We start from the raw sequence: 22,244 nt of genomic DNA on the forward strand, positions 1-22,244 counted from the left end.
CCGACCCGCCTAAAGCAACCTGAAAAGCTCTGCCAACATTACAGTTGTATTTCAATAACTGCTTAATACTTCTCAGCTTTAAAAAGAAAAATGATTATGGAAAATTACTTTCAGTTTCAACTACTTGTAGAAAATGTTTATAGCAAGTTACTTCTAAAAAATTTCGCTGCCATGTGAAACTCCGAAGCCTAGCTTACAAAAACCAAGATCTGCTTTCAGTACTAACTGGCTGCCAAACACAAGCTATCTTTGAAAACTGGATACTTATAAACTAGTAACTCAACATCCTCAAGACACCAAGGATGATTAACCAGCAGAGGTGGCAGGCTAACGCCTCTCCCTAAGGAACTCCTCTGCTCACAGGAAGAAAAGCGGATGTAAAGATAGCTCCCAGCATCACAGAGAGAGGAGGACGCTCCTCTTCCCCTAAAATCTTGAGCTTCTTTGCTGAAATGCCATCCTGAGTGTGAAAACCAACACTAGCCGCGGTGGCAGCTTTTGGGTAGGATCTGCAGTCCTCCAGGAACGGGATCCAGACTGGTAAATTCATTACTGTAATTAGATTGTAACTTAATATACACTATGGTGGGAAAAATGCCAAAGGCTCGATTTACTGCTTTGCACGGAAGGCAGGTCTGGCTGTGGGTTGAGCAAAACTATGCAACTGGTGAGTCTTCTCACTACTGTCCACAAAGGAAAAATCAGGAGAAACATGCATTTTTTGATGAACAGAAAAAGAAATTTTGAAATTGTTTCATTGAAACAAGAAACCTGATTTTAATCAACCCCAGAGTCTTTCCTTAACATGAAAGATTTCACTTTGTTCTTGCTATTTCTCTCCTTTTTTAATGTTTTCTCACTTTATATTTTACTCAATTTCAAAAGGGAAAGTGTTCATTTGAAAAGGAAGCCCCAGAAGTTCTGATTTCTAAATGAAATGTCTTTTAGAAATATTTCAAATTTTAAAGCATCCCTTTTTTTTTTTTTAAATTACATTACTCACCAAATGCAATCCAGTTTTGCCAGGAGGGTTAGTTCCCAGACTCTTTTTCTGCAGCAAATATACTATAAATCAAAACCATTCTTCTCATCTCTGGAGTTCAACCCAATCTTCCCTGCTGACAGAAGCTGGGCCCTCAGGAGCACTTGGAGGAGAAAACACTGAATTTCTCTCCATGTGTTCGATAAAGAACGATGCTCTATTATGCTCCTGAAGGTGATAACAGGGCAGCAACAAAACAAAGACTTTTTATGACGGTGGGGAGGTCTCTGCACACCTGCCTCCTGGGTACGTAACCCGTAGCCTTCTGCCCTCCAAAAAATATCAAACAGAAACTAAATATGAAACCAACAGCCCTTCGTACCTCTAAAACCCCTCGCCGTGGCTCTCGTTCAGCTCTGCGGGTAAATCCACAGTAACTCAGAACAGGTAAAACTTTCCCCCGCAAGCTTGGTCCATCTCCTAGAAGCATTTAACTTGCTTTGCAAGATGGGGCTGTTTCCAGCAGCAGTTTGGGGATGGGCACACACTTGTATCAGGATTAGACGTGCTAACGCATCTTCTACTTAACACAGAAATCCTGTGAAGCTGAAGTTTCACGTTTTTATTGTGCCCGGATCAATGGCTCTGGTTTCAGCGTAAGAAGAGCAGGTGTAGAAAGTCTTTGGGTGAAGAGCACTCTGCCGGCTCTGACAGGGTTAAATCCCAACTTTCCAGGCTGTGCAACCAGTGACCCCTCTTGAAAGCAGTCCTTAATTGGTTATAAGCAATTAACTTTTATTAACACAAGCTGGGGCCACACATCTGTAGTAAATCCCAAGCTGTAAGCACGACGATGCTCCACAGAATACCTGCTTCACCCCCACAGCCACAAGAAGGCAAACGAGCCGTTAGCAAGCGTTTTCCACATGTTACCATGCCAGTGTCCTTCCAGGGAAGCGTTTTGGTTCCAACTCCTCTGATTCTCAGTTAATATGCACCATTCAGACAGGGTTTTTTTCTTCAAATTACACCCTTTTTGAGATATGCTAATTGTAGAAGAAAGTAATTTTAAAAATACCCCCAAAATGACTTTCTCACAAAATATTTACTGCATATTGCACTTGATACAATAAAAGCCCCCGGAAAGCAGGCGCTCTGCTTACCATAAAACGTCAGTTGTCCTCGTGCCACGTTTTTCCCTCTCACGTTTTCAGCTACGCACTCATAAAGTCCAGCATCTTCTTGCTGAAAATTTGGGATTTCAAGAAGTCCACTTGATCTGTGTCTCCTGGCTTTTCTGGGTATCTGCTTCCCATCCGCTCTCCTCCAGCTAATTGTAGGAACCGGGCTAAATAAGGAAAATAAAGCAAAATAAGACTCGCAGAAAAAGCTGTGGGTCTTGTCCTGATAAGCTCTTGTCTAATCAACTTAACACTGTTTCGTGTCTGAGGATGATGAAGACGTGGTCAGTCTGAAGGCTCTGGCAGAGGATCTGGAACAATTTTATCATGGGTGGCTTACATATAATACTAATATACGTATGAATACCAATGGTGTACTTCTCACACAGTCTTAAAAGCAGGAGACTCTGTATTATTAAAATGCTGTTTTGACATGTTGTTGACAAGTTGAATATGGGGTTCCATTGTGACGATACATCCATTTTCCTACCACATTTTGATTTTGGAAGTGTTTACTTCCAAAAGACAGCGTTTACTCTAGAAACAAGAGGCGTGTTTTAAGTGTTGCATGAGACCTCAACACCGGAGAAGCACAAACACATCTTTACTAAATAAGTTACATCATCTCTCTTCCTTGGAAGTTTATATTTTTGGTGAGCAAAGCCCTCGTTCCTCAAGTCCTCTGTCTGTTATGAACACCTGCAAGAAGGAACTCCTGCTGAGGAAAGTGAATGATAAGGAAATCCTGCAAACTCGGCAATACAGCACTAGGAAAGTGAGGAGCCAGAGGAATAATAATAACGGATCAAAACTTACTTCCCCAAGGCAAAGCACTCCAGTTTCACCGTTGTTCCTTTTGCAGATGGAACCATTTCTGGGAACTGCACTTCTATTTTCGGCTCATACTCTCCCATCACCCCTGTGAACATAAAATAGATGCTAAGGCTCGGTTGAATTTTTGCAATAAATTCGCAAGCGTTCCCGTGCTAGCACAGAGCTGTTCTATACATCATTACTTGCCCAATTAATCCATTCATTTTAAACATGGCCTGTTTCTAACAGCCGTGTAGCGTGGGCTCTTTTCCCATTTACTGCCAGAGAAAAATCGGAACCAGCGCTCCACACCATCTGCCAAAGATTAAAATTTCTTCATGGCTCTGCTGCTTTTTGCTTTTGAATATTCAGGATTTTTGCAGGTAACTTGTGAAATAAGGAAAGCAATAATAAGGGAGGTTCACCACCTTCTAGAAAATGAAATGCAGAACAAATAGCCATTAGAAAAAGTTTTAACAGCACTGGAGCTAATCGAGGCTTCTATTAACTTCAAGGATTTGGATGCGCAGAGATCCTATACTCTTTGGGCAGTTTCTTTATTTTTACTGCCCCAGTAAATCACATATTGTGGCAGCCTCTTTATGAAATTGTGTTTAAAAATTTGTGCACATAAAAAGGCCGTTATGTTCATGATAAATGGCTACATTTCTAGTCACTGTACTGTCTTAAAACTGGCGCATATAATTTCGCCAATAGTGATTATCAGCTAATTGATGATTGCCATTTAAACCTGAGCTGCACGGCGCTCCCTGGACGTTGGCCAAGCGAGGAGCGCGCGGCTGCCAGGCGGGAGCGGGGCTGGATCAGAGCAGACGAATGCCACCTGCGTGCGCAGATGCAGAAATGAGACAGCACGAGCAGTACAGAGATGCGACAGCGCCATTTCACAGAGACATTCAGGTAGGTCAGGGCTGCTCATGGTGGCCCAAGTTTGCAGTGCTGCTTTCTGTTCCCCTGCTTTGCAGAAAGGACGCAAGAAAACCCCTTTTTTTCCTTTTTCAGAGAGTTTTATAGCTGAAAATGCTCAATATGAGGCCTACATCAAGCCTACATTTACTTGCTGACCTGTATATTACCTGTCCTCGTGCAACAGCAGGTTACATCACCTTTTTCCAACCCACTCATTGCAAATAAGCATTGCTGCTATGTTATATAAAGGGTAGCTGCCGCACAACATGAAAATTAAAACGCATTTATTAACAGCACAAATACTCTCTCCACAGGCACATCCTGGCCAGCACATATAGCAGGAAACCCACGAGTCTGCGTCAACGCTCCAGCATTCACTACTACACAAACAAGAATTACGGGGCATGCTACTCGTCAGCCCTCTGCACGCTAACACGGCAGCCCTGAAGGGCTGGAAGTGTCTGCTATGGTTAACATTGTGGAAAACCCTCTCTATTGTCCCGATGGTGACTTGCCAAATCTTTGCAATCTTGCCTAAATTTCTCCAGACTCCATGCTAAACGTTTGCTGGACGAGCTTCCGCCGAGACAGGAACAGCTACAGCCCAGCGGTGTCCAAGAGCAAGGCTGGGTGTGAATGCTCGGGAGCAGCAGCGCCGTTTTGCTGATATTAGAACTTATTGAGATCTTTTCCCAGAAGATTATTTCCACGTTCTGCACTGAAGGCCACAAATTTGGCAGAGGAAGAGCCTTTGAGGATACGCATCCCACGAAAGCCTGACTGGATTCAGGCAGCTGCCTCGCTTTGCAAGACGCTGGATTTCGGATTGGAGACTTACCTGGAGGAATTATGGTCTCCATCACCCTCCCGAGGTGGCTGAAGAGCTCCTCGGTGCCTGTGCCACCAGCCACCCCCTGCCCCACCACAGCCCGGGTGCGCGAGCAGGGGGGATGCATGTCTCCCCCAAAACCACTCCGCAGGCTCTGCCGGAGGGCGGGAGATGATGCGGCAGCCAAATAACACGGGAGAAAGGGAGCCGGCCCAAGAAGCCACCTGCAAACCAGCCCTCAACAAGCAAAAATCCACGAGAACGGTTCCTTCTTCTGCGCCACCTCCACTCCTGAAGCAGGAACTCGGCCCCCTTAGGCAAAGCAGGCTGTAGAGTATCGTGCGATGCTAAGGGGCTATTTAGGAAATTAAGGCAGAATGTGTTATTACTACGTTATTCACCTGACAGAGCAGGAGGGAGGAATGGGAGGGAGGAAAAACAGTACTTTTTTGCCTCATCTTCACTCATTCCTTTTCTTGTTCCCTTTCTTTGCCTCGGGCTGGGACCAGAGAGCTGTAATCCCAGGGGTGACAAAAGCCCCGACCGGGATGGGAAGGACGTTGGCTCCAGCCGCTGTTACCCACGGCCCTGCAGCTCTGGCAACTGCTGCTGCCTCTTACAACTGTGAGGGCAGCCGTTTAACCAGCATTACTGCAAACTGTAACCACTTAAAAATAAGGACCCATATCTGGAAAAATCACCAGGCTCCCACTGCAATTATAACCTACCTACACAGATATATATAGGCTATGCTGTGAGTCCTGTGTCTCCGCTGTATAGGAGAAACATCAGTGCAGTTGAGATATCTCCGTCCCAAATCCAAGACCATTTCCATGCAGACAGGCCTTATTTCTCCTACTCTTCCTGGGTGATTTAACATCTGACTTAGCCACGCAGGTGGAAGGGACGGGGGAGAAGATAAAAGACTAAAATAGACACCAGGTTTGTAGCTTGGAGGACGCTTCCAGTGTCATGGCACATCAGATGCTCCCTGTGTTTGCATTTCAGAGGCTTTCTTATTTTTCTTCCAATTTCAAGGCTTAAAAATGTGGTTTTGGATGAAAGTCCCAGGAATTCAGAAGCAAGCTAATTTGTCTGAGGAGATGATATGCATTTCCTGACAACACCTGTGAAATGTTAAAGTTTAATTGGCCCATACAGCTGCTGCTGATGGTAATTTTATTCCAGGACTATTTCAGTTCTTTCCTACTATTACTGTTTTAATTCTGATGTAAAAAAATCTGACGTGCATTTTAAAGAGAAGTAGTAAAGTACTGCAAGAGCAGTGGCTCTCAGCACCTGGGTGCTCCTAACAGGCTTTGGCTGGTGTTTGCCGCAGGGCTGGGATTGCCCGGAGGGTCCCAAAGGTGCTGTGGTGGCGCTCCCGGGTACCCACGGCCCTTCTGGGGGGCACGGTGCAGAGACTGGGGTCTCGACAGGGACAGGGCAGCCAGGGGAGGACAGGCGGGCACTGGTTTATTAAATGGAGGGGATAGTCTGCAGGTTTGTTCCCTTTCCTCCCTCTCTTCCAGTCCGTATCCCATAGCGAACTGCCAGACAGCTCGCTGGGGAAAGCCATTCAAATTTAAATTCTTTTCCTGTCTGAGCTGCACTAAGTGTTACAATCCTAGCGGACACCTTCCTTCAGGCTTTAGGATCATTCTCAGCCTTCCGTGCCATAGACATTTAGCTATTTATTTTATTTCCCAGGTGCAAATAGCTCAGAGAACCCTTTCTCTGCAACGGAGGTACCAGCTGGTAGTGTCAGGACTAACTCCTGTCCCTGCAGAACGCAGGCTGAAGCCCAGCCTCAATACCCTGGGAAATCTAGAAAACCATAATATCTTTTCTCTTTTTTTATACACTAGCACTTACGTGATGTGAAAGCGGGAGCTGCTTGTCGTTGCCAAAGCCCTGTGCTGGAATATGGGTGCTCATTTCAGGAGGACAGGTCCCAGACTGTAAATGTGCAGTTTTGGGGACTCCTGCACTTCTGTAACGTCTTTAAATCTTTTATCCACCTGCATTACAGGCATCCTCGACGCCACAAATCCGTCCAGCTACATGAAAATATTTAAATAGGGGGTGATTGCATGCATTTGTGGGAGGGAAACAAGGGGGACAGAGGAAAACAGTACTTTTCCCAGCACACACTGTATTTATTATCATCAGATAACCTCTGTCCACAGAAGCAGAGAGTTTGAGCTCACTCTGACCATGACGGCTGCCTCGGCACGGTCTGTGCCTACAACCATCCCGTAACCCTCTATGATATTTATCTCTCTAAGGAGGTAAAGCTGTCTGAGGATAACTAATGGTGTAAGAGGCACCTTCTGCTTCCACAGCAGCGACAGGGAAGGAACCTGAGCTCTGTCAACAAGAGCAGGTACTGCTGGTTACAAAAAGCAACTGCAAACAACATCAGGAGATCTATAACTCCGGAGCCGCGTAGCTGAAAACAAGGAAAAAAGAAGCACAAAAGGCACAGACGGGGGAAGCAATCGGCCTACAGGGTCTGATCTCATCCCCTGCACCCACACCTTTTCCTTTTACAGGTTACAGCTCAACAGCCTGGCATTGTAAAGCAAGCACCGCTCAAAAAAACCCCATGATAAACCCTCTTTTTCCAGGATGAATATATTCAAGTTAAAACAACCACAACGAAGGCAGCAGGTATTCGACACAAAAAGCCTGAATGATTCACCACCGAGTGTATAAAAATTACTGCCATCAACTGAAGAAGAAACTCGAACAGAAACCTCGGGGATCTCGCAGGCCGTCCTGCATGCCCAGACCCGCAGCACTGAGCGGCTCCGGGGGAACGAGGGCTGTTGGATGAGCAGCTCAGACCCACCACGTAACTCGTACGCGTATCTGTCAAAACAAGTGAAATTCTTGCCACCCAAAAGCATAGGGACAGCCAAACTGTGAGCATCCAGACTCTGTTTTCTTCCTCCAGCCCCGGAATTGGGAATTTTAAAAGTTTTTTGAGTGAGAGATTTTCATCAGCACAAAAGGAAGAAGTCTTCTTTTCCTCTTTTCAACTCAGCGTGAAATAATTAAAACAACAAATATAGGCGCTATTCTTAGTTCTGTGCAACCCATATTCCTTTTAGATAGTATCTTATTCCACTGTTTGTTTCCTTCAAAGTAACGGGGCTACGTATAAACTACAGGGACTCATAATTAATTCTGCGTGACAGCAAAAATCTTTTGCAGTTTAAAAATAACTTTGGTTTTTGAGCAAACCCAGAATTTTCACAAGGAGATTGTTGTAAAGTCCCTGGATTTTTTGGGGGATTCACAAAAAGTATCTCAATATGAAGCCAACCAGGCAGTAACTTAGAAAATTTAGCAACGATTTTATGAAGGATGCACTGGAGGAGGTGGGACTATCCCGCTGGGATGCCAGCCCTCCAGCCCAGAGCTGATACAGCCCAGAGCTGCATCAACCCCTCCGTAACTCGGCAGCTGCTGGGGGGACGGGGGACCCCCCCACCCCTTCTGAGCTGCACAAGGGCTCCCACAGTGGTGGTACCTTGCTGCCCACCCGGGCGGCAGCCAGAGGAGCAGCTCGGTACGTGCAAATCAACCGGGAGAGGGACATGATGACTTTTTTCCCCACTTAACTCACCAACTGAAATGAAATGGAACAGAAACATTAATTGTTTAAGACCTAGCCTCCGAGCCTACCAATTTAACGATGAAGCGTTGTAAGGAAAAATAACATGTCATATATATTAAGATATACTGGACATGTCAGATTTGAATACAAAAGATAAACACGACAACTTTGCCAGTGGAAATACGACGTGCCTCGCATTTTTCTCTCTTCTCTTGTTCACGCTTCTGAAGCAACATACATAATTTCTCTTTTCAAGAGTGATAGAGTGTTATCTTTGGATTTTATAGGGTTACTTTATGCGGAAGGAAAAATTGAGACCTGCTGATTTTTAAAATGAAGCTTGCCTGTAATAGTACTGCAGTCCTATTTGAAAATATACATTTAGTGCAATCCAATTTGGAAATACACATTTAGCCTGTATTTAGCTTTCGAGTACAGCCATCTTTGGCTCTATGGATACCCCAGCACCTTTCCTGTTTAACTCAGGAACGCATTCCTCAGCCCCTCAGAGGTTCAATTAAAGTTTAATATCTTTAACAAACAGCAGAGTGCACTTCAAAGGGATCGGAGAGCATTCCTGCGAATTACCTCAGGAAGGCAATCGGTCCCTGTAAATAAGGCAGGGTGTGCGGAGGAGCGACGCGCTGGGCTGAAGCCCTCGGCGAGGCACTTTACAATCAGGCCGCCTAGCAATCATCCCAGCATCAGCCCCGTCTCAGAACAGCAGCAGACATCGAGCTTGATTGTGATAAATGGAAGCGCTTCCAGCTAGGTTTGCATAAAAGCCCTGCTAATGTAATACTTCAAAATATTTCTTCTTCAACGGTGAAAATGTTAATATGAGACAAATTTAAATATCCCTCTTAATCCTTCATACATTAGGTGACTTTTTCTGGACTCCGAGGGACAGATTTAGTGCCCTTGTGTTTACAGAAATGCAGCCTCCCCTGTAACAGAGAGCAGATCTGGCACAGAGCTGGGAAAGCAGTCGTCGTCACCCCTCCCAGCCCAGTCGCGGCGCCTTCTCATCACCACAATGTTTCCAAACTCCCCGTCTGCAGGGACCGTGTTAACGTGAAGGGGGCGGCTACGGGCAGGAGGCTGGCGGCAACGAGCCCGTATTTTAAAAGCAAGGCATTTTTGTCAAATACCACTAGGCCTCGATGGATCTTCTACAAGAAGTTTCTAATAATGCATTTCTATTTCTGGAACAAACGTCCTAACTGTTTTCCTTTAAACAGAAAAACTTTAATTAATCTTAATTGCAAATTAGCACGCAAATTTATTTTTCTTATCTACTTAAAAATGACGACGATACAAATCAGCTGTCTGTATAAATTTAGAAATCCTCTTTTGGTTTCTTATCGCTTTTTTGTATTATTCCACAAACTACTAAAAATAGCACTAATTCTGCTCGGAAATACAGCCTGAGCTAACAGTTACCGAAACAACAAAGTGCTTTTGTTCACTTTTGGGCTGCGTAAAATGAGCAAAACTGCAGTATATCCAAACTCTAAAATCTATTTTATTTCCTGTCTTTGGCCAGGCGTTGCCAGGCTTTGCTTTTATACTTATAGCCCGACACTGAGAGTTGTTCCAGTCGTGGGAAGGGCAACCTCGGGCACAGCATCATAAACCCCACCGCTGCCTGTGACCTTGAACCGCGGCCGAAGTAGAGATCCCCAGCCTCACTGAATCTCTGTGAAGGTGAAAACCTCTCCCTTAGCTCTGATATAGATATGTATTTCGGGTCATTTCTGAATTGCTGGGCGACAGACAGTCAAAGAACCTCTCCAACCCCAGCCCCCAATACCCCTCCTCCAAGTCCTACCGTCGTTCCTGAGGATGAGTGGGGTGGGGGGACCCAGGACCCTGCTGTTGGTCACCATGTTCGTCACCACGCACGTGTAGTTGCCCACGTCTGAAGCTTCCACCTTCGCGATGTACAAATTCCCAGTCTCTTGCGAAACGAAGCGGCGATTGTCCTGGTGTACGAAGGTCGGGTACTCGTTGAAGATCCACGCGTAGGTGAGCTCTGGAAGCACAAGGTACCACCAGCGTTAGTGACAGGGCGCACATCCCCACGGGGCGCCGCCTGACGCGGGGCTCACCTTGAGTCGGAGCTAAAGCCCTGAAAATAGTTTTCTCCCTGCCCGCTTAGGTTTGGGAAATCGGATGCATCACAGCCCGTGAAATGATGAAAAAGGTTAACATTTTGCAAGTTCTCATCTTTATGGCTACAAATATAAATTTCCAGCTGTGACACTTCTGAGCCTGCACACGGATCTAATATTCTCGGTGCGCCTTCAAGTTCGTCCAGTCCAGAATATAATGCATTTCACAAGAATCTCACCTTTTTGTCATGAACGTTTCAACCTGACTCATGACTTTTCTTTTATTCTTCCTTCTTTTTTTTTTTTTTCCCTTTAAAGACAGTTTGGAGAAGGATCTGCTGAGCCGTGTTCTCACAGACTGTACGTCACGTTCCTTTGGAATTTCTGAATCAGCAAACAACTGAACGCTAAATTGAGCAGCCGTAATCTTCTATATGACTAATTAGATGGTACTCTGTCTTTTGTACGGTATCTTTGGAAGTTATTTGTGCAATAAAAAAACCCAAGTGAGAGAAATGCCGCTAGTGGTCGCAGAGGTTGTAAGCGAGGTTGATGCAATATAACCTTATTATATTTGCCTAAGATTAATACCCAAACACCCTGAAAAGGCTTGAAGAACTAAAGCGAATACAAGATTGCTGTAGTTTTCTAAGGGAACACTAATTATATGAAAAAGTGTATTCTGAGTTCTGAGTTTAATACCCTAATGAGTCATAACTGTAATTGACCTCAACACCATTAGGTACTTTGGAAAATATATTCTGCCCTCATGTTCCACTGTTTACACGTATAAGAGGTTGAATGCAGATTGTTGGCTTTTATGTATTTATTTTTAACAACAGGATTATAGAATGCCTGCTTAGACTTTTAGGAAGAGATGATAATTATGTTTATGTGGGAATATCTAATAATCATATTTACACATGTGCATCTAATTATAAGTAACCTCATGCTGATGTCAAGAGGATACTCAGAGCAAACAAGGTACCACTTCTCAGCTGGCTTATTATTTTCTGTAAGTAGTTAATTTTTTTTTTCCCATTTACTCTTGGCGAACAATTATCTTGTTCCTCCAGAAGCATCCAGCAATAGGCAGATAAACATCACTGCCCTGGAATGCACAGAGGCATTTAAATTTGAGTGAATCTTCACACCGCAGGTTTCCACCAAAGCTCCCCAACCTCCGCAATACAACAACACTTTGCATTGACTGTGGGATGGTGAATTGACCCTGCATTCCTCAGAAAAACACAGAACTGGGAGGGCCCTTCTGGGTCGACCATCCCCTTCCCACCCTATCCTTCCCCAGGAGGTTACGTAGTTTTATTCATAAATATACCCTAGAAGCAGCAAGGTTTTTGGCTCCTACTTTTCTCTTGTAAGTTGGTATTACTTTAATTCATAAGAACCCTCTAATTTCCAGGTTAAATATTTTCATTATTCGTCTATAGCTATGTGCTCCTGGGCTAATGATGCCTTTAGCTTAAAGAGTTCTTGCCTCTTCACTGGTGAGAGCCATCAAGAGCCCTTCTGCCTTCATTTTCAAAACAGTCTTTCCAATCTTATGATCGCTGTAGCAGCTTTTCCTAGCCTCTGCCTTAGTTAAGAGTCTTGAATATTTGTGTCATTGGAGCTAGGTTGGAAATCCTGGGTAAGCAGGTCACAGGAGGGCAGAAGGCAAATGTCAAGTTGCACAGTAGCATAGAGGTCTGATCAAAGAGAGCACCAAATGGTGATCAGCTGGGATTCCTCCACAGAGAGGGGCCCAACGCAGTGGGTGCTAACGGAGACCTACTTCCAGAGCGCAAAACGTCAAAATCTCCCCAGAAGCCACCTTCAAACTCTGTTAATTTGGCTACTTAAAACGGAGGAACATGATGGAGACCTGATGTTACAGCTCTGCCTTCCCTTCATTACAACAAATCATCGTCCAGAAAAATACAACTGCCTGAATTACACAGCCTTAGACATCAGCAGTCCATTATTGCTATATTATATTTAAATCAACAGGATAATTCTCTCTCTCAAATAACATGGGACTGATGGAATATAGAGCACGGGGAATAACGCAGACTGGAGCATCTGTAAGTGCATTTGCTTGTGTAGCAACGTGTAAATAAATACTATATCAAACTCACTTTGATTTCCTTAGAGATCCTGGTGCAATATTTATGGCTTTTCAAACTTGACGGATTTCTTTTGATAAGGTTTCCCATACTAATTGCTCTGGAAGTGATAGACAGTTCACATCCCATAGGCAATCTGTAACAACTGTGTAAACAGACACTTAAAATACAGCCTGAGATGGCTCCTGGCGACTGCACGATTGAAACTTTCACCAAAGCTACAGACATGGAGTCTTCCTGTACAAAGAAGGAGCAGTAGCAGGCGATTCATGGTTCTCTAATTACACATTAGACTCTACATCCTTGAGGAATTTATTAAAAACTTCTCCTTTCTAATCTGGGGCCGTTTTCATGCAATTTTGCCTAATTCACAACACTTCTAATTTCTCCTTCAAAGCACATTCAGGAAGGTCTCTTGAACACAGAACATTATCAGAAGATTTCTGGCCCATATTTGCTGTTTTTAAAGACAAGCAGAAACTCCGCCAGCTGCAATCCCACCGCCAGGAGCAGAGCACCAGGTTATCCACGGCAAAGACCTATCTTGTACTTTGACACTGCACTTTGCTGTCCTGACGGCCTGGATTTCCACCACAGATCAGAACGAGATGAAGATTTTTGGGTGGCAAATCTTCACTTCTGTAATGATAATCAGCAGGGACAGGAGGATGGAAAAGTTACTTGTACGTTTTTGGCACAGATGGTCCATGCACGGCTCTAACCGTCGCCAGGTGGAAGACATTCAACCCCAAATCTTTTCTTGCTCTACTGACCACCTAAAGAGCACTTTTTTTATCTACACAAATCCACGCTGACGGGTTACATGCACTTGGGTACCTGGAAGACCCACACTACCGCTGCAGGCACACGGCAGAAGGAGGAAATTTGATTTCTTTTTTGCCAAAAGAACTTTCTGTGCCCAAGGTCCCGGGCTGCCAGGTATTTGCTCTGCTGGTTCAGAGCAAAGACAACAGAGACGGGGAAGAGCGCCCTAAATTATTTAACATCGCTCACCTATTGCAAGGGAGCCTATGGAAAATTCGGGCTCGTGAAGAGCAGAGGAGGTAGAGGTGGGGAGAGCACAGGCGCGTTCGCAGAAGCTTGATTTGACTTTGGCTGAAAAGGATGGTGGAAGCGATGGGCACAAACGCGCAGAGCTGCAAATCACTCCCAGATCAGCCACGTGGCAGGAAAGCCCACTGCACACCAGCAGACCATTAACCTCTTCTCCACGCTCCCTCCCCTGCCACGGCAGCGCAGGCTTTCAGGAGACGCTCAATCACATAGAGATAACACGGTACACTTACCATTAATATTTATGTCTCTGGGCTAGTGATCGGCAGGAGAACACGATAAGCGGTACGTGGCAGGCAGGCTATATGCCTCATACATCCATCTATGCAACATCAGACAGGAACAGTCTTGATTCAAAGCTCCACCGACAGCCTTTTATTCAAGTCGCTATTTGCAAAGTTGTTTTACTTAGACGTGCGTGGCAGCAATGCCGAAAAAGAAGCCAGGAGCCTTTTTCTTCACTCCTTTTATCCCTTTCAGAGACTATCTCACACCAATTGCTCCCTCCGCGCACTACAGTGAACCCTGATGCTCAGGCTACCTCTGTGTTTCAGGACCAAGTGTACCAACCACAAACGCATGCCCTGCATCACACACAAATATCAATGAATATTTAAAAATAGAACCCGAGGCCTCTGCCACTATTGCATGGCTAAATATCACGGTTTAACAAAATTTAGAGCAGCCAGCAGTTGCCATCGACTTTAGCAATTAAAAAGGAAATAAATTATTCACGCCACCTGAATATAGATTTTTAGATGTTTAATATATATTCTTTTCCAATTTTATTACCGGAGTGCAGACAAACTCTTGGGTTTTTTTCCCCCAAGAAGAAATGTTCTGAGCTGCTTCCAAGGCACCAGCAGAGAAACCTGGCAGCCCGGTGCCGCACCGCAGGGGTGGAGAAGCTGAGCCCGCCGGGGTGCTGCTGCACAGCCCAGCACCTTCGCTCACCCCAGGCCAAATGAGAGACGCAAAGCAGAAGAAGTCGCATCACTTTGCCTTGCTGCACAGTTTTTGTCTGGGTTTTTTTTTGGGGGGGGGGGGGGTTTTGCTCGGCAAAGCATGCAGCCCTCCTGGGTCTGCTTTGCCTGATCACATCCAGATCTCGTCATTTTTCTAAAGCATTCAGTGATAAACCCTATTAAAGCGTGAGTCTCTCCTGTGCGGCCCCAGAACGCTCTCCGCTCAAGAGAAGAAACAAAGCTAAAGACACTGCAGATTTTAAACTTTCTCTAAATGATAGCAAGCGGGGAAAAAAGGTTACTGAAAGAAATTCTGTTACGAGTAATTATTATAATTAGACCATATGGTTTGCCAAAATAATGTTCTCTGGTCTTCTGTCTTGTCACACACGTACGGTTTTGTCTTTGCTTTGCCTTTGCCTTTTAGTAGAAGAAACTCTTTTTGTGATTTTTTTCTTTCTTAAAGTCTCTTCCATAAAGTCAGGGCTGCTACTTAAAAAGGTCTCTCTAGCTATTATGGGAAAAGCTATTAAAACATCAAGATTATGGTCACCATAAAGCTGAATAGAAGAATGAAATTTTGAAATTAGTATTAGCCAAAAAATGGGGATCATTTATCATTTTTAATAAGAACAGTGTGGTACAATACACTATTATTTTTTTATAGGCTTTACTAAAAGTTACCGAGATTAATCCAATCTTTAATGATTCCTATAATTTCTATATTATCACCTACTATGTCACTCTCAAGTTGGACAGGAGGGGACTGTTTTTCAATGTGAAACAAAAGATTTGCAGCATTTCCTATAAATCCTGATGGACAAAGTTAGTCTTCATTATGCATGGCAAGAAACAGATATGAAATTAAGGAAATGAAGAAAATCCTCCCTTCGTAACAGTCCCAAGCAACCCAAACTATAATTGCCATAGTACAGCATTTTGGAAGAGCAATACTTAATTTTGAGACATTTTGAAATGAAAGATGAGGCTCATCCCGGTATGTTATAAACAACGACAATTTAAGTCCAGAGATGGTGAATACAGCTCCATGAGTTAGGTTTGGACTACCCTTGATCATCCAGTTCCATACAATTATGACTGCTTTCTCATTTTTTTCAAATGCAGTTTATTCTTCAGTCTGGGAAGCGTTGAAGTTTTGCTGCCTGTCTCCTCCACACCTTTGCTTTCCACATCATAGATGGGGCCCTGCCAGATACAGCCGACAGCAATAGAGAAGTCGCGGGAAGATTTTTCTGGAAAGAAGCTACTCCCTTCATCCCTCAGCTACTGCAGAGCAACTGGTGCCACTGAGGAACCGCATGCACCGTTATGTTTTCATCTGATTTAGTACAGACACATGTTCCTTGGCTCTTACTGTGCGTGTTACTGTCCGTGCCTGCCGCTACCCAGCTTTCCATTAGAGAAGCGGGATGGACGCGTGAGCCCGGCCCTTCGCCTTCCAGCATTTGCTGCACTCCAGGCTAGGAAGTGCCAAACGTTCATGCCTGCTACTTATTTTATGTATTCAGATACTGTAATAACATTTTGCTGTACAAAACCCCAACCATACCCTATATTCCCCCCATCCAGTCCATAAAAGCCGCTGACATCGCAACGCCACCTTTAGGTCTGGCCTAAACATAATTTTAGCTTGTGCAGAAATAGGATAATGTTGCCCTGAATGGAGCGAGGGGAGAACCTGGCCGTCTGCAGCTTCAGTCGCCCGCGATGAAGCCTGGTGCAAGACTTCAGCCTGGCAGAACGTGACTGCGGTATGAACCCCAGCACACGGAGCTCGCGGCCCGTCAATACCACCTTCGTACACCTCTGTGACTGCACCCTGCGACGGGCTTGAGTGGGTAATGTCTCTGTGAAGAGCAATGCTGTATAAACTTCACGACAGACCAATTTTTGGTGAATAATTTGTAGACTTCTCTTTTCTTTTGCTTTGATTGCTTGCATTCCTTGGCGTTCAAATTTCTCTTAAGTGGTACTAACAGGGCGTTTTGATGGTTACGGTAAATTTGGGCAATGATAAAGCATAACTGATTATCTGATGAGTGTCCTGTGAATTCATTCTGTATTCTCATCTCGCTCACTAAATTTTGCTGACTGCTTGTAGGGGATATACACAATTACAAATTTCACTCCGATTTGATTAAGCAATCAACATCCACACTCCCATGAATAACATAACACAAGCCGGAGAGGAGGCTCAACACACCATAACGCTCTGTCTGAGAGTGCACTGGGGAAGAGGAAAGGTTATCAGGGAAAGACAAATCCCTGGCACAAGGTACCATGTATGTGGCCCTACCCAAAGCCCTGAAGCTCCTCTCTACCCGTACCGGTTGTCTGCTGGCAGCTGCACTGCGGTTTCTGGAGTATTTGACCATTTTTCTCTTTCCCAGTTTTATTTTAATAGTAAAGCCACATGAATTATGCACTGCACACTTTTTTTTTTTGTGGGCCTACAGACTGTTTCATTGCCCTGCTAGCACTTTGGATCAATTTTTTATCTTCTCTTCTTAAATAATTGCAGAATAATTTAAAGGAATCAACCTGGATGCAAACACCACTCAGTAATTCTCCCTTTGACTCTGTGCTCTGCCCTCTCCCTCACGCAGGGCTGCCCAACTACATAACACCACCACAGCTTCTGTGCCTCGAATGTGAGTTTCAATAGGAAGAATAATGAAGAATGAAGAAGATTAATCTAAAGTTAATAATTCATTTTTGAATGAACCCTTGTTATGCTAAACCTGATGATGCAGTTACTCAGCAGCCAGCCAACTGTTTGCACACAAAGAAATATGCTGTCCTTGCCAGATGGGATGGGAAAAAACCACGTGCCCTTCGTCTTTGCTAATATTAGTGAATCAGTTTGCAGAATTTAACTTAGAACAGTATGAAAGTGCCACTAGTCACAGTTGTCAGAGGTAACATGATGGGTGATGATGTGAATCATTATAAAGATGTGAAATCATGGAAGGCAATGAACAGACTTTGAGAGGTCATCTCTCCAACCTGAGGCATGATAACTATGACATCGATGAGGTTTTTCAAACTTTTTCTTACAAGCCTCCAATAATGACAGTGTATGACTGTCATGGTTTAACCCCAGCTGGCAACCAAGCCCCACAGAGCCGCTCGCTCACCCCCACCCCCCCGGTCGGGTGGGGGAGAGAATCAGAAGGGCAAAAGTGAGAGAACTCGTGTGCTAAAAGAACAGTATAATAATTACAATTAAATATAATAATAAAAAATAATGATGATGATGAAAAGGAAAACAACAAAAAGAGAGAGAAACAAAACCCAGGAAAAACAAGAGGTGCTACCACTCACCGCCTACTGGTGGACACCCAGCCCATCCCTGAGGAGCAATCGTCACCCCCTGGCCACCTCCCCCCAGTTTATATACTGGGCATGACATCACATGGTATGGAATATCCCTCTGGCCAGTTGGGGTCAGCTGTCCCGGCTGTGCCCCCTCCCCTCCCGCCTTCTTGTGCCCCCGGCAGAGCACGGGGAGCTGGAAAGTCCTTGACTTAGCGTAGGCACTGCTCAGCAACAACTAAACCATCACTGTGTCATCAACATTATTCTCAGGCCAAACCCAAACCCCAGCACTGTACCAGCTGCTGGGAGGAAAGTTAACTCCATCCCAGCCAAAACCAGGACAACTTCCGATAAGGTCTAACAGGGCGCAACACACACCGCTGGAGGAATGGGACTGTACCACAGGCTGCACTGCTGGCATCGCCTAACCATGCACTAACGCTAATGGCAAGTGGCCCCTTTCTGCTTGGGGGGGTTAAACATTCTTGTAAATGTGTTTGTAGGTGCTGGCTTATGGCATGTACATTAACAAGCCAGAAGTGTGTAAGAATGAGGAAAATGTACAAATCAGCCAGTTTCTGTGTCAGACTCATCCTAGCAGCAATTTGCGATGTGTGTAGGGCTGTAGTTGCTTCCCAGCCCCTCGACTCCACGCTCACACAGTATGTAGAGCTTCATGTATAGGTAATTAAAAAGGTGAAAGGTCTTCATTACCTGAAGCCTAATCAATAATCGCCTCTATCTGCTGCATCTCCATTTTTCTGTATCTCTAAAACAGTTAAATATTTGATGGCTGTACACAATTGACCTGGCTTATCTCTTGCAAACAGCTTCCAGCCCCAGTCAATGGCTGGCTACGCCAGCTGCCGTGGCACTGGGAACATTAATGACTACTGCACCGTGCCATCGGGGATTTTGACGAAATTTCAACTTGAAGTTCCCTCAGGGAGAAAAATCAACAGCAGCCTTTATCTACGACTCAATGGAAAACGTTATGAGATGGAGAGCTCTGTGCTCTTGTATTTACTACAGTTAAATACACAAACCTGTTTCAAAAATGTCTGGTGGGCAGCAGATACCCTCCCGCACCCGCACCGATCTAGCAGGCAGGCTGGCAGGTTTTGGAAGAAACTATATGGTTTTTTTGTCTGATAAACTTTGTAAACTCTCTTACAGAAATTTACAGCTCAGCCTGACTTGCCTGAAAAGAAAACCAACAACCCAACCCAATCTGGTATTGTCAGAAGGGCTTACGATACCTTTGGGGAACCAGGTTCAGTGTTTACTGAAACTGGTGAACCTTGCCCAGGATTAGATTTGATGCCATTCAGTTTCATGCACCTCTGGTTTAAATTTAAATTTTTGGAGTCAGGCTCAACCCAGTAGTGACTCAGCTGCTCTTGGACTCTGTGGAAAGGGCCAGTTCCCCCAGCCATGCCCCTTTCCAACGGAGATGCAACCTTGAACTGCATCAACCAAAGATGACGCTCCAGACACTCAAAAAGTTGGGTTGCTGGGCCCACCAAGAGAGATACTGGTCCGCTGAAGAAGAGATTTATGAACGGAAAGCCTGTTTCTGCTAAGGAATGGGAAATTATCAGATGGGCAATCCTGGAATGAAAGACCAGCACGCCCGGGATAAAGGAGGTCCCACGTGCAGTCATGGCAGCTGATTCACGGTGAAATACAGGTTATGGAAAAACGTTACCAAGTGTGCAATGTATTGTGCCATGTAACTACATCAATCCAACCTTAAAAAAGAGCAACAATGCAGAAAGCACTCACAAGTGGGTAAATAGCTATATATTTTTGCTACAACCTTTACCCCTACTAATCATGCAACACTGTACTTCTGGGAGCCAGGAGACTCATGCTTGGTCTCCTGTGACACTGATTCAAGTCTAGATGATCTCACAGCTTTTCCCACTGAGCAATGTATAGACTTGTATGATGCTCTCTCTCTGTTTCTAAGTTGATTTCAATGAGGAAATTCTAGTTATAAAAAAAAAAAAAAAAAGAATAGTAGATTGATATGGTCCACAGAGTGGCATCAACATCCTTCCAAAGAAACACTCATCTTCACCTGACAGCCAGAGATTAAGTACCTCTGTGGCAGATGCTGTCAGTAGCAAATGGAAAGGAAAGAGAGGAGAGATTGGCCAGAAAAAAAAGATAAAGGGGGCTGGACTGAAGGTGCTAATTACTTATGGGCAAATATAAAATGAGAATAAATATGCTGTAAGCTGGGTACGTGCATAAACGATGCTTACACTGATTTTTAATTCTGCACTGTGTTTTTGCCCTGTGAGATTCAGTTGTGCTTCCATTTTCCAGGCCTGTTCTACATAAAGTGCTACACATATCACCTTAAGGAATGACTCACAGATTTAATCCGTCAGTTTGTTTTCTGTTTAAAGTCAGAGAGAGTTAGCCTAAAAATCTTTTTTTTATTGTTGTTGTGTGCTTGCTTCAGTAAAGCTAAAAGTCCCTGGGCTTGTTTTAAAACATATTTCAATGTGACCTAGCTAATCCTTTAATACCAGCTCTCACTACCTTTGATCAGCCTCTTACTGTAGCTATAAGAGATTAGATCAAACCTTTAAAAGAAAGTTAGTTGGTTGTGGAGAATTTTCTTACTGCAGTGAATTAATATTATGATCAACTCCAAGGTTGCAATATCTGGCCAAGCAGCATGGTGGTACGTCCTTTAGGGGAGGTCTCTGCATGGACAGGCACTACTACGCGATGCCGTGGCGCTTGCCTGTAGTGCATTGGAAAAAACCCGTTCTGTTCACATACTTGAGAGATAAACGGTGTTGTGATAAATACCAGCTGAAAACAACATCACGGTTGCACATTTAGACATCTGTATCAGGCAACAGAAAATGCCAAACCCAATACCTCGGTTTATTTTCCAACAATAAAATACCACCCCTATAGGAATCAGTGCTCACGCAGCCAGGACTATTGCCTTACACGAAGCAATATATGCATTCAGGGATCTGGAAACCCAAATTTGATTGCAAAAATGGAGATACATCAATTCTGTGTTTGGGTCAACAGGGCACTTTCTGCTGTGACCATCTCAAGGGAGCTGAAAGCAGATCAGCCTCCCTGGCCACCTCCAAGAGCTTTGTCTGAAGGGGCCAGCTAAGGCTGGGTTTGGAGGGTAAGGCGGGTTGCAAAGCAGTTAGCAGAGCCTGGGGGGTAGACTTAGCTCTCTATTTTATAAAGAGATCACAAGATGTTACAAGTTTTGATAAATGCCTATTGACTGAATTCTGTCAAATGACAGATTTCACTCGTCTTTAGTCAGCCCCTGCCGGCTCTACCCCCTTTCAATACCATTTCAATCTTCATTTAGTGGCGACTGCAACTGAACAGGGGAATAAACCACATGACTAACTCGCAGATGATTTCTTTTAAAAGATGTCATGAGCTGTCACTGATAAATTAAAAATCCATTAATGTCATGTTCCTTATTATTTTGGTATTTCCAAGGTCTTTACTGGGGAGTCGAGCCTCTTCCCTTCGAGTTCTCCAGGAGGGCAGTGCGCGTCGCAAACCCCAGACATCCTACCTCACCGCCTGTCCGTGACAGCCCAGCTGGGGCACGAACGTATAATGGTAGGTGGTTGGTAGAAAGCTTGCAGCGGTGCCAACACCGAAGGAGATAAATGACATATGCCAGTTGAAAATTTGGGACTGAACGCCGGTGCCAAAGCCTGTTCTCGACCACAACCTTATTTTGCAACTCCTGCTCACAAAACTCATCCGTGCTGAAAGGAGGCAGATCACATACATCAACTCCGGTGCTTAAACTAGTGTCCATCTAAAATGAGCTTAGCATTTGTGTTACTGGAAATATTCGTAATTTCATAAATTTCTCAATTAAAACAGTGCTGCATGTTCTCTGTGCTGTCAGAAACATCAAGCCGAAGCATTCCCAAATTAGCGAAGAATTTGTCCTCATCCCTTATCCTCAGATATGTTGATCAACTTGTGCACAAACTGAATCAGCAGTTTTAGAGAAAGGAATATGTCAGATTAATTTTAATCTAATCCATTTCTATCTCCTGAGAAGCTTTTTACTTCTTGCTTTTAATAATTTAAACAGTGACTGCGGCATAGTATAAAAAATAAATGATGGGAGATGCACTGTAAGTGGAAGTTACAACTCTCATTCACTTCTTATTTAAATGAGAGTTTCACATACCTGATTTTAAGTTTAATGAAACCCAATTTTGCTGAACCGCAATAACCTTC

General features: G+C 44.3%; 1 protein-coding gene across 3 annotated transcripts in view; it reads right to left on the reverse strand.

Moving 5' to 3' along the window:
• LOC142058457 (contactin-4) overlaps nt 1-22,244 on the reverse strand; it is a 353,801-nt gene that overhangs the window by 75,154 nt on the left and 256,403 nt on the right. For all 3 annotated transcript variants that reach the window (XM_075095620.1, XM_075095621.1, XM_075095619.1), the window contains 3 exons: nt 10,192-10,395; nt 2,980-3,082; nt 2,146-2,330 (listed from right to left, as the gene is read on the reverse strand). In XM_075095620.1, coding sequence (XP_074951721.1) covers nt 2,146-2,330; nt 2,980-3,082; nt 10,192-10,395 — 492 coding nt within the window. The remainder of the gene's footprint in view (nt 1-2,145; nt 2,331-2,979; nt 3,083-10,191; nt 10,396-22,244) is intronic.

This window comes from Phalacrocorax aristotelis, chromosome 6 (genome assembly GCF_949628215.1).
Source record: "Phalacrocorax aristotelis chromosome 6, bGulAri2.1, whole genome shotgun sequence".
Lineage (NCBI taxonomy): Eukaryota > Metazoa > Chordata > Aves > Suliformes > Phalacrocoracidae > Phalacrocorax > Phalacrocorax aristotelis.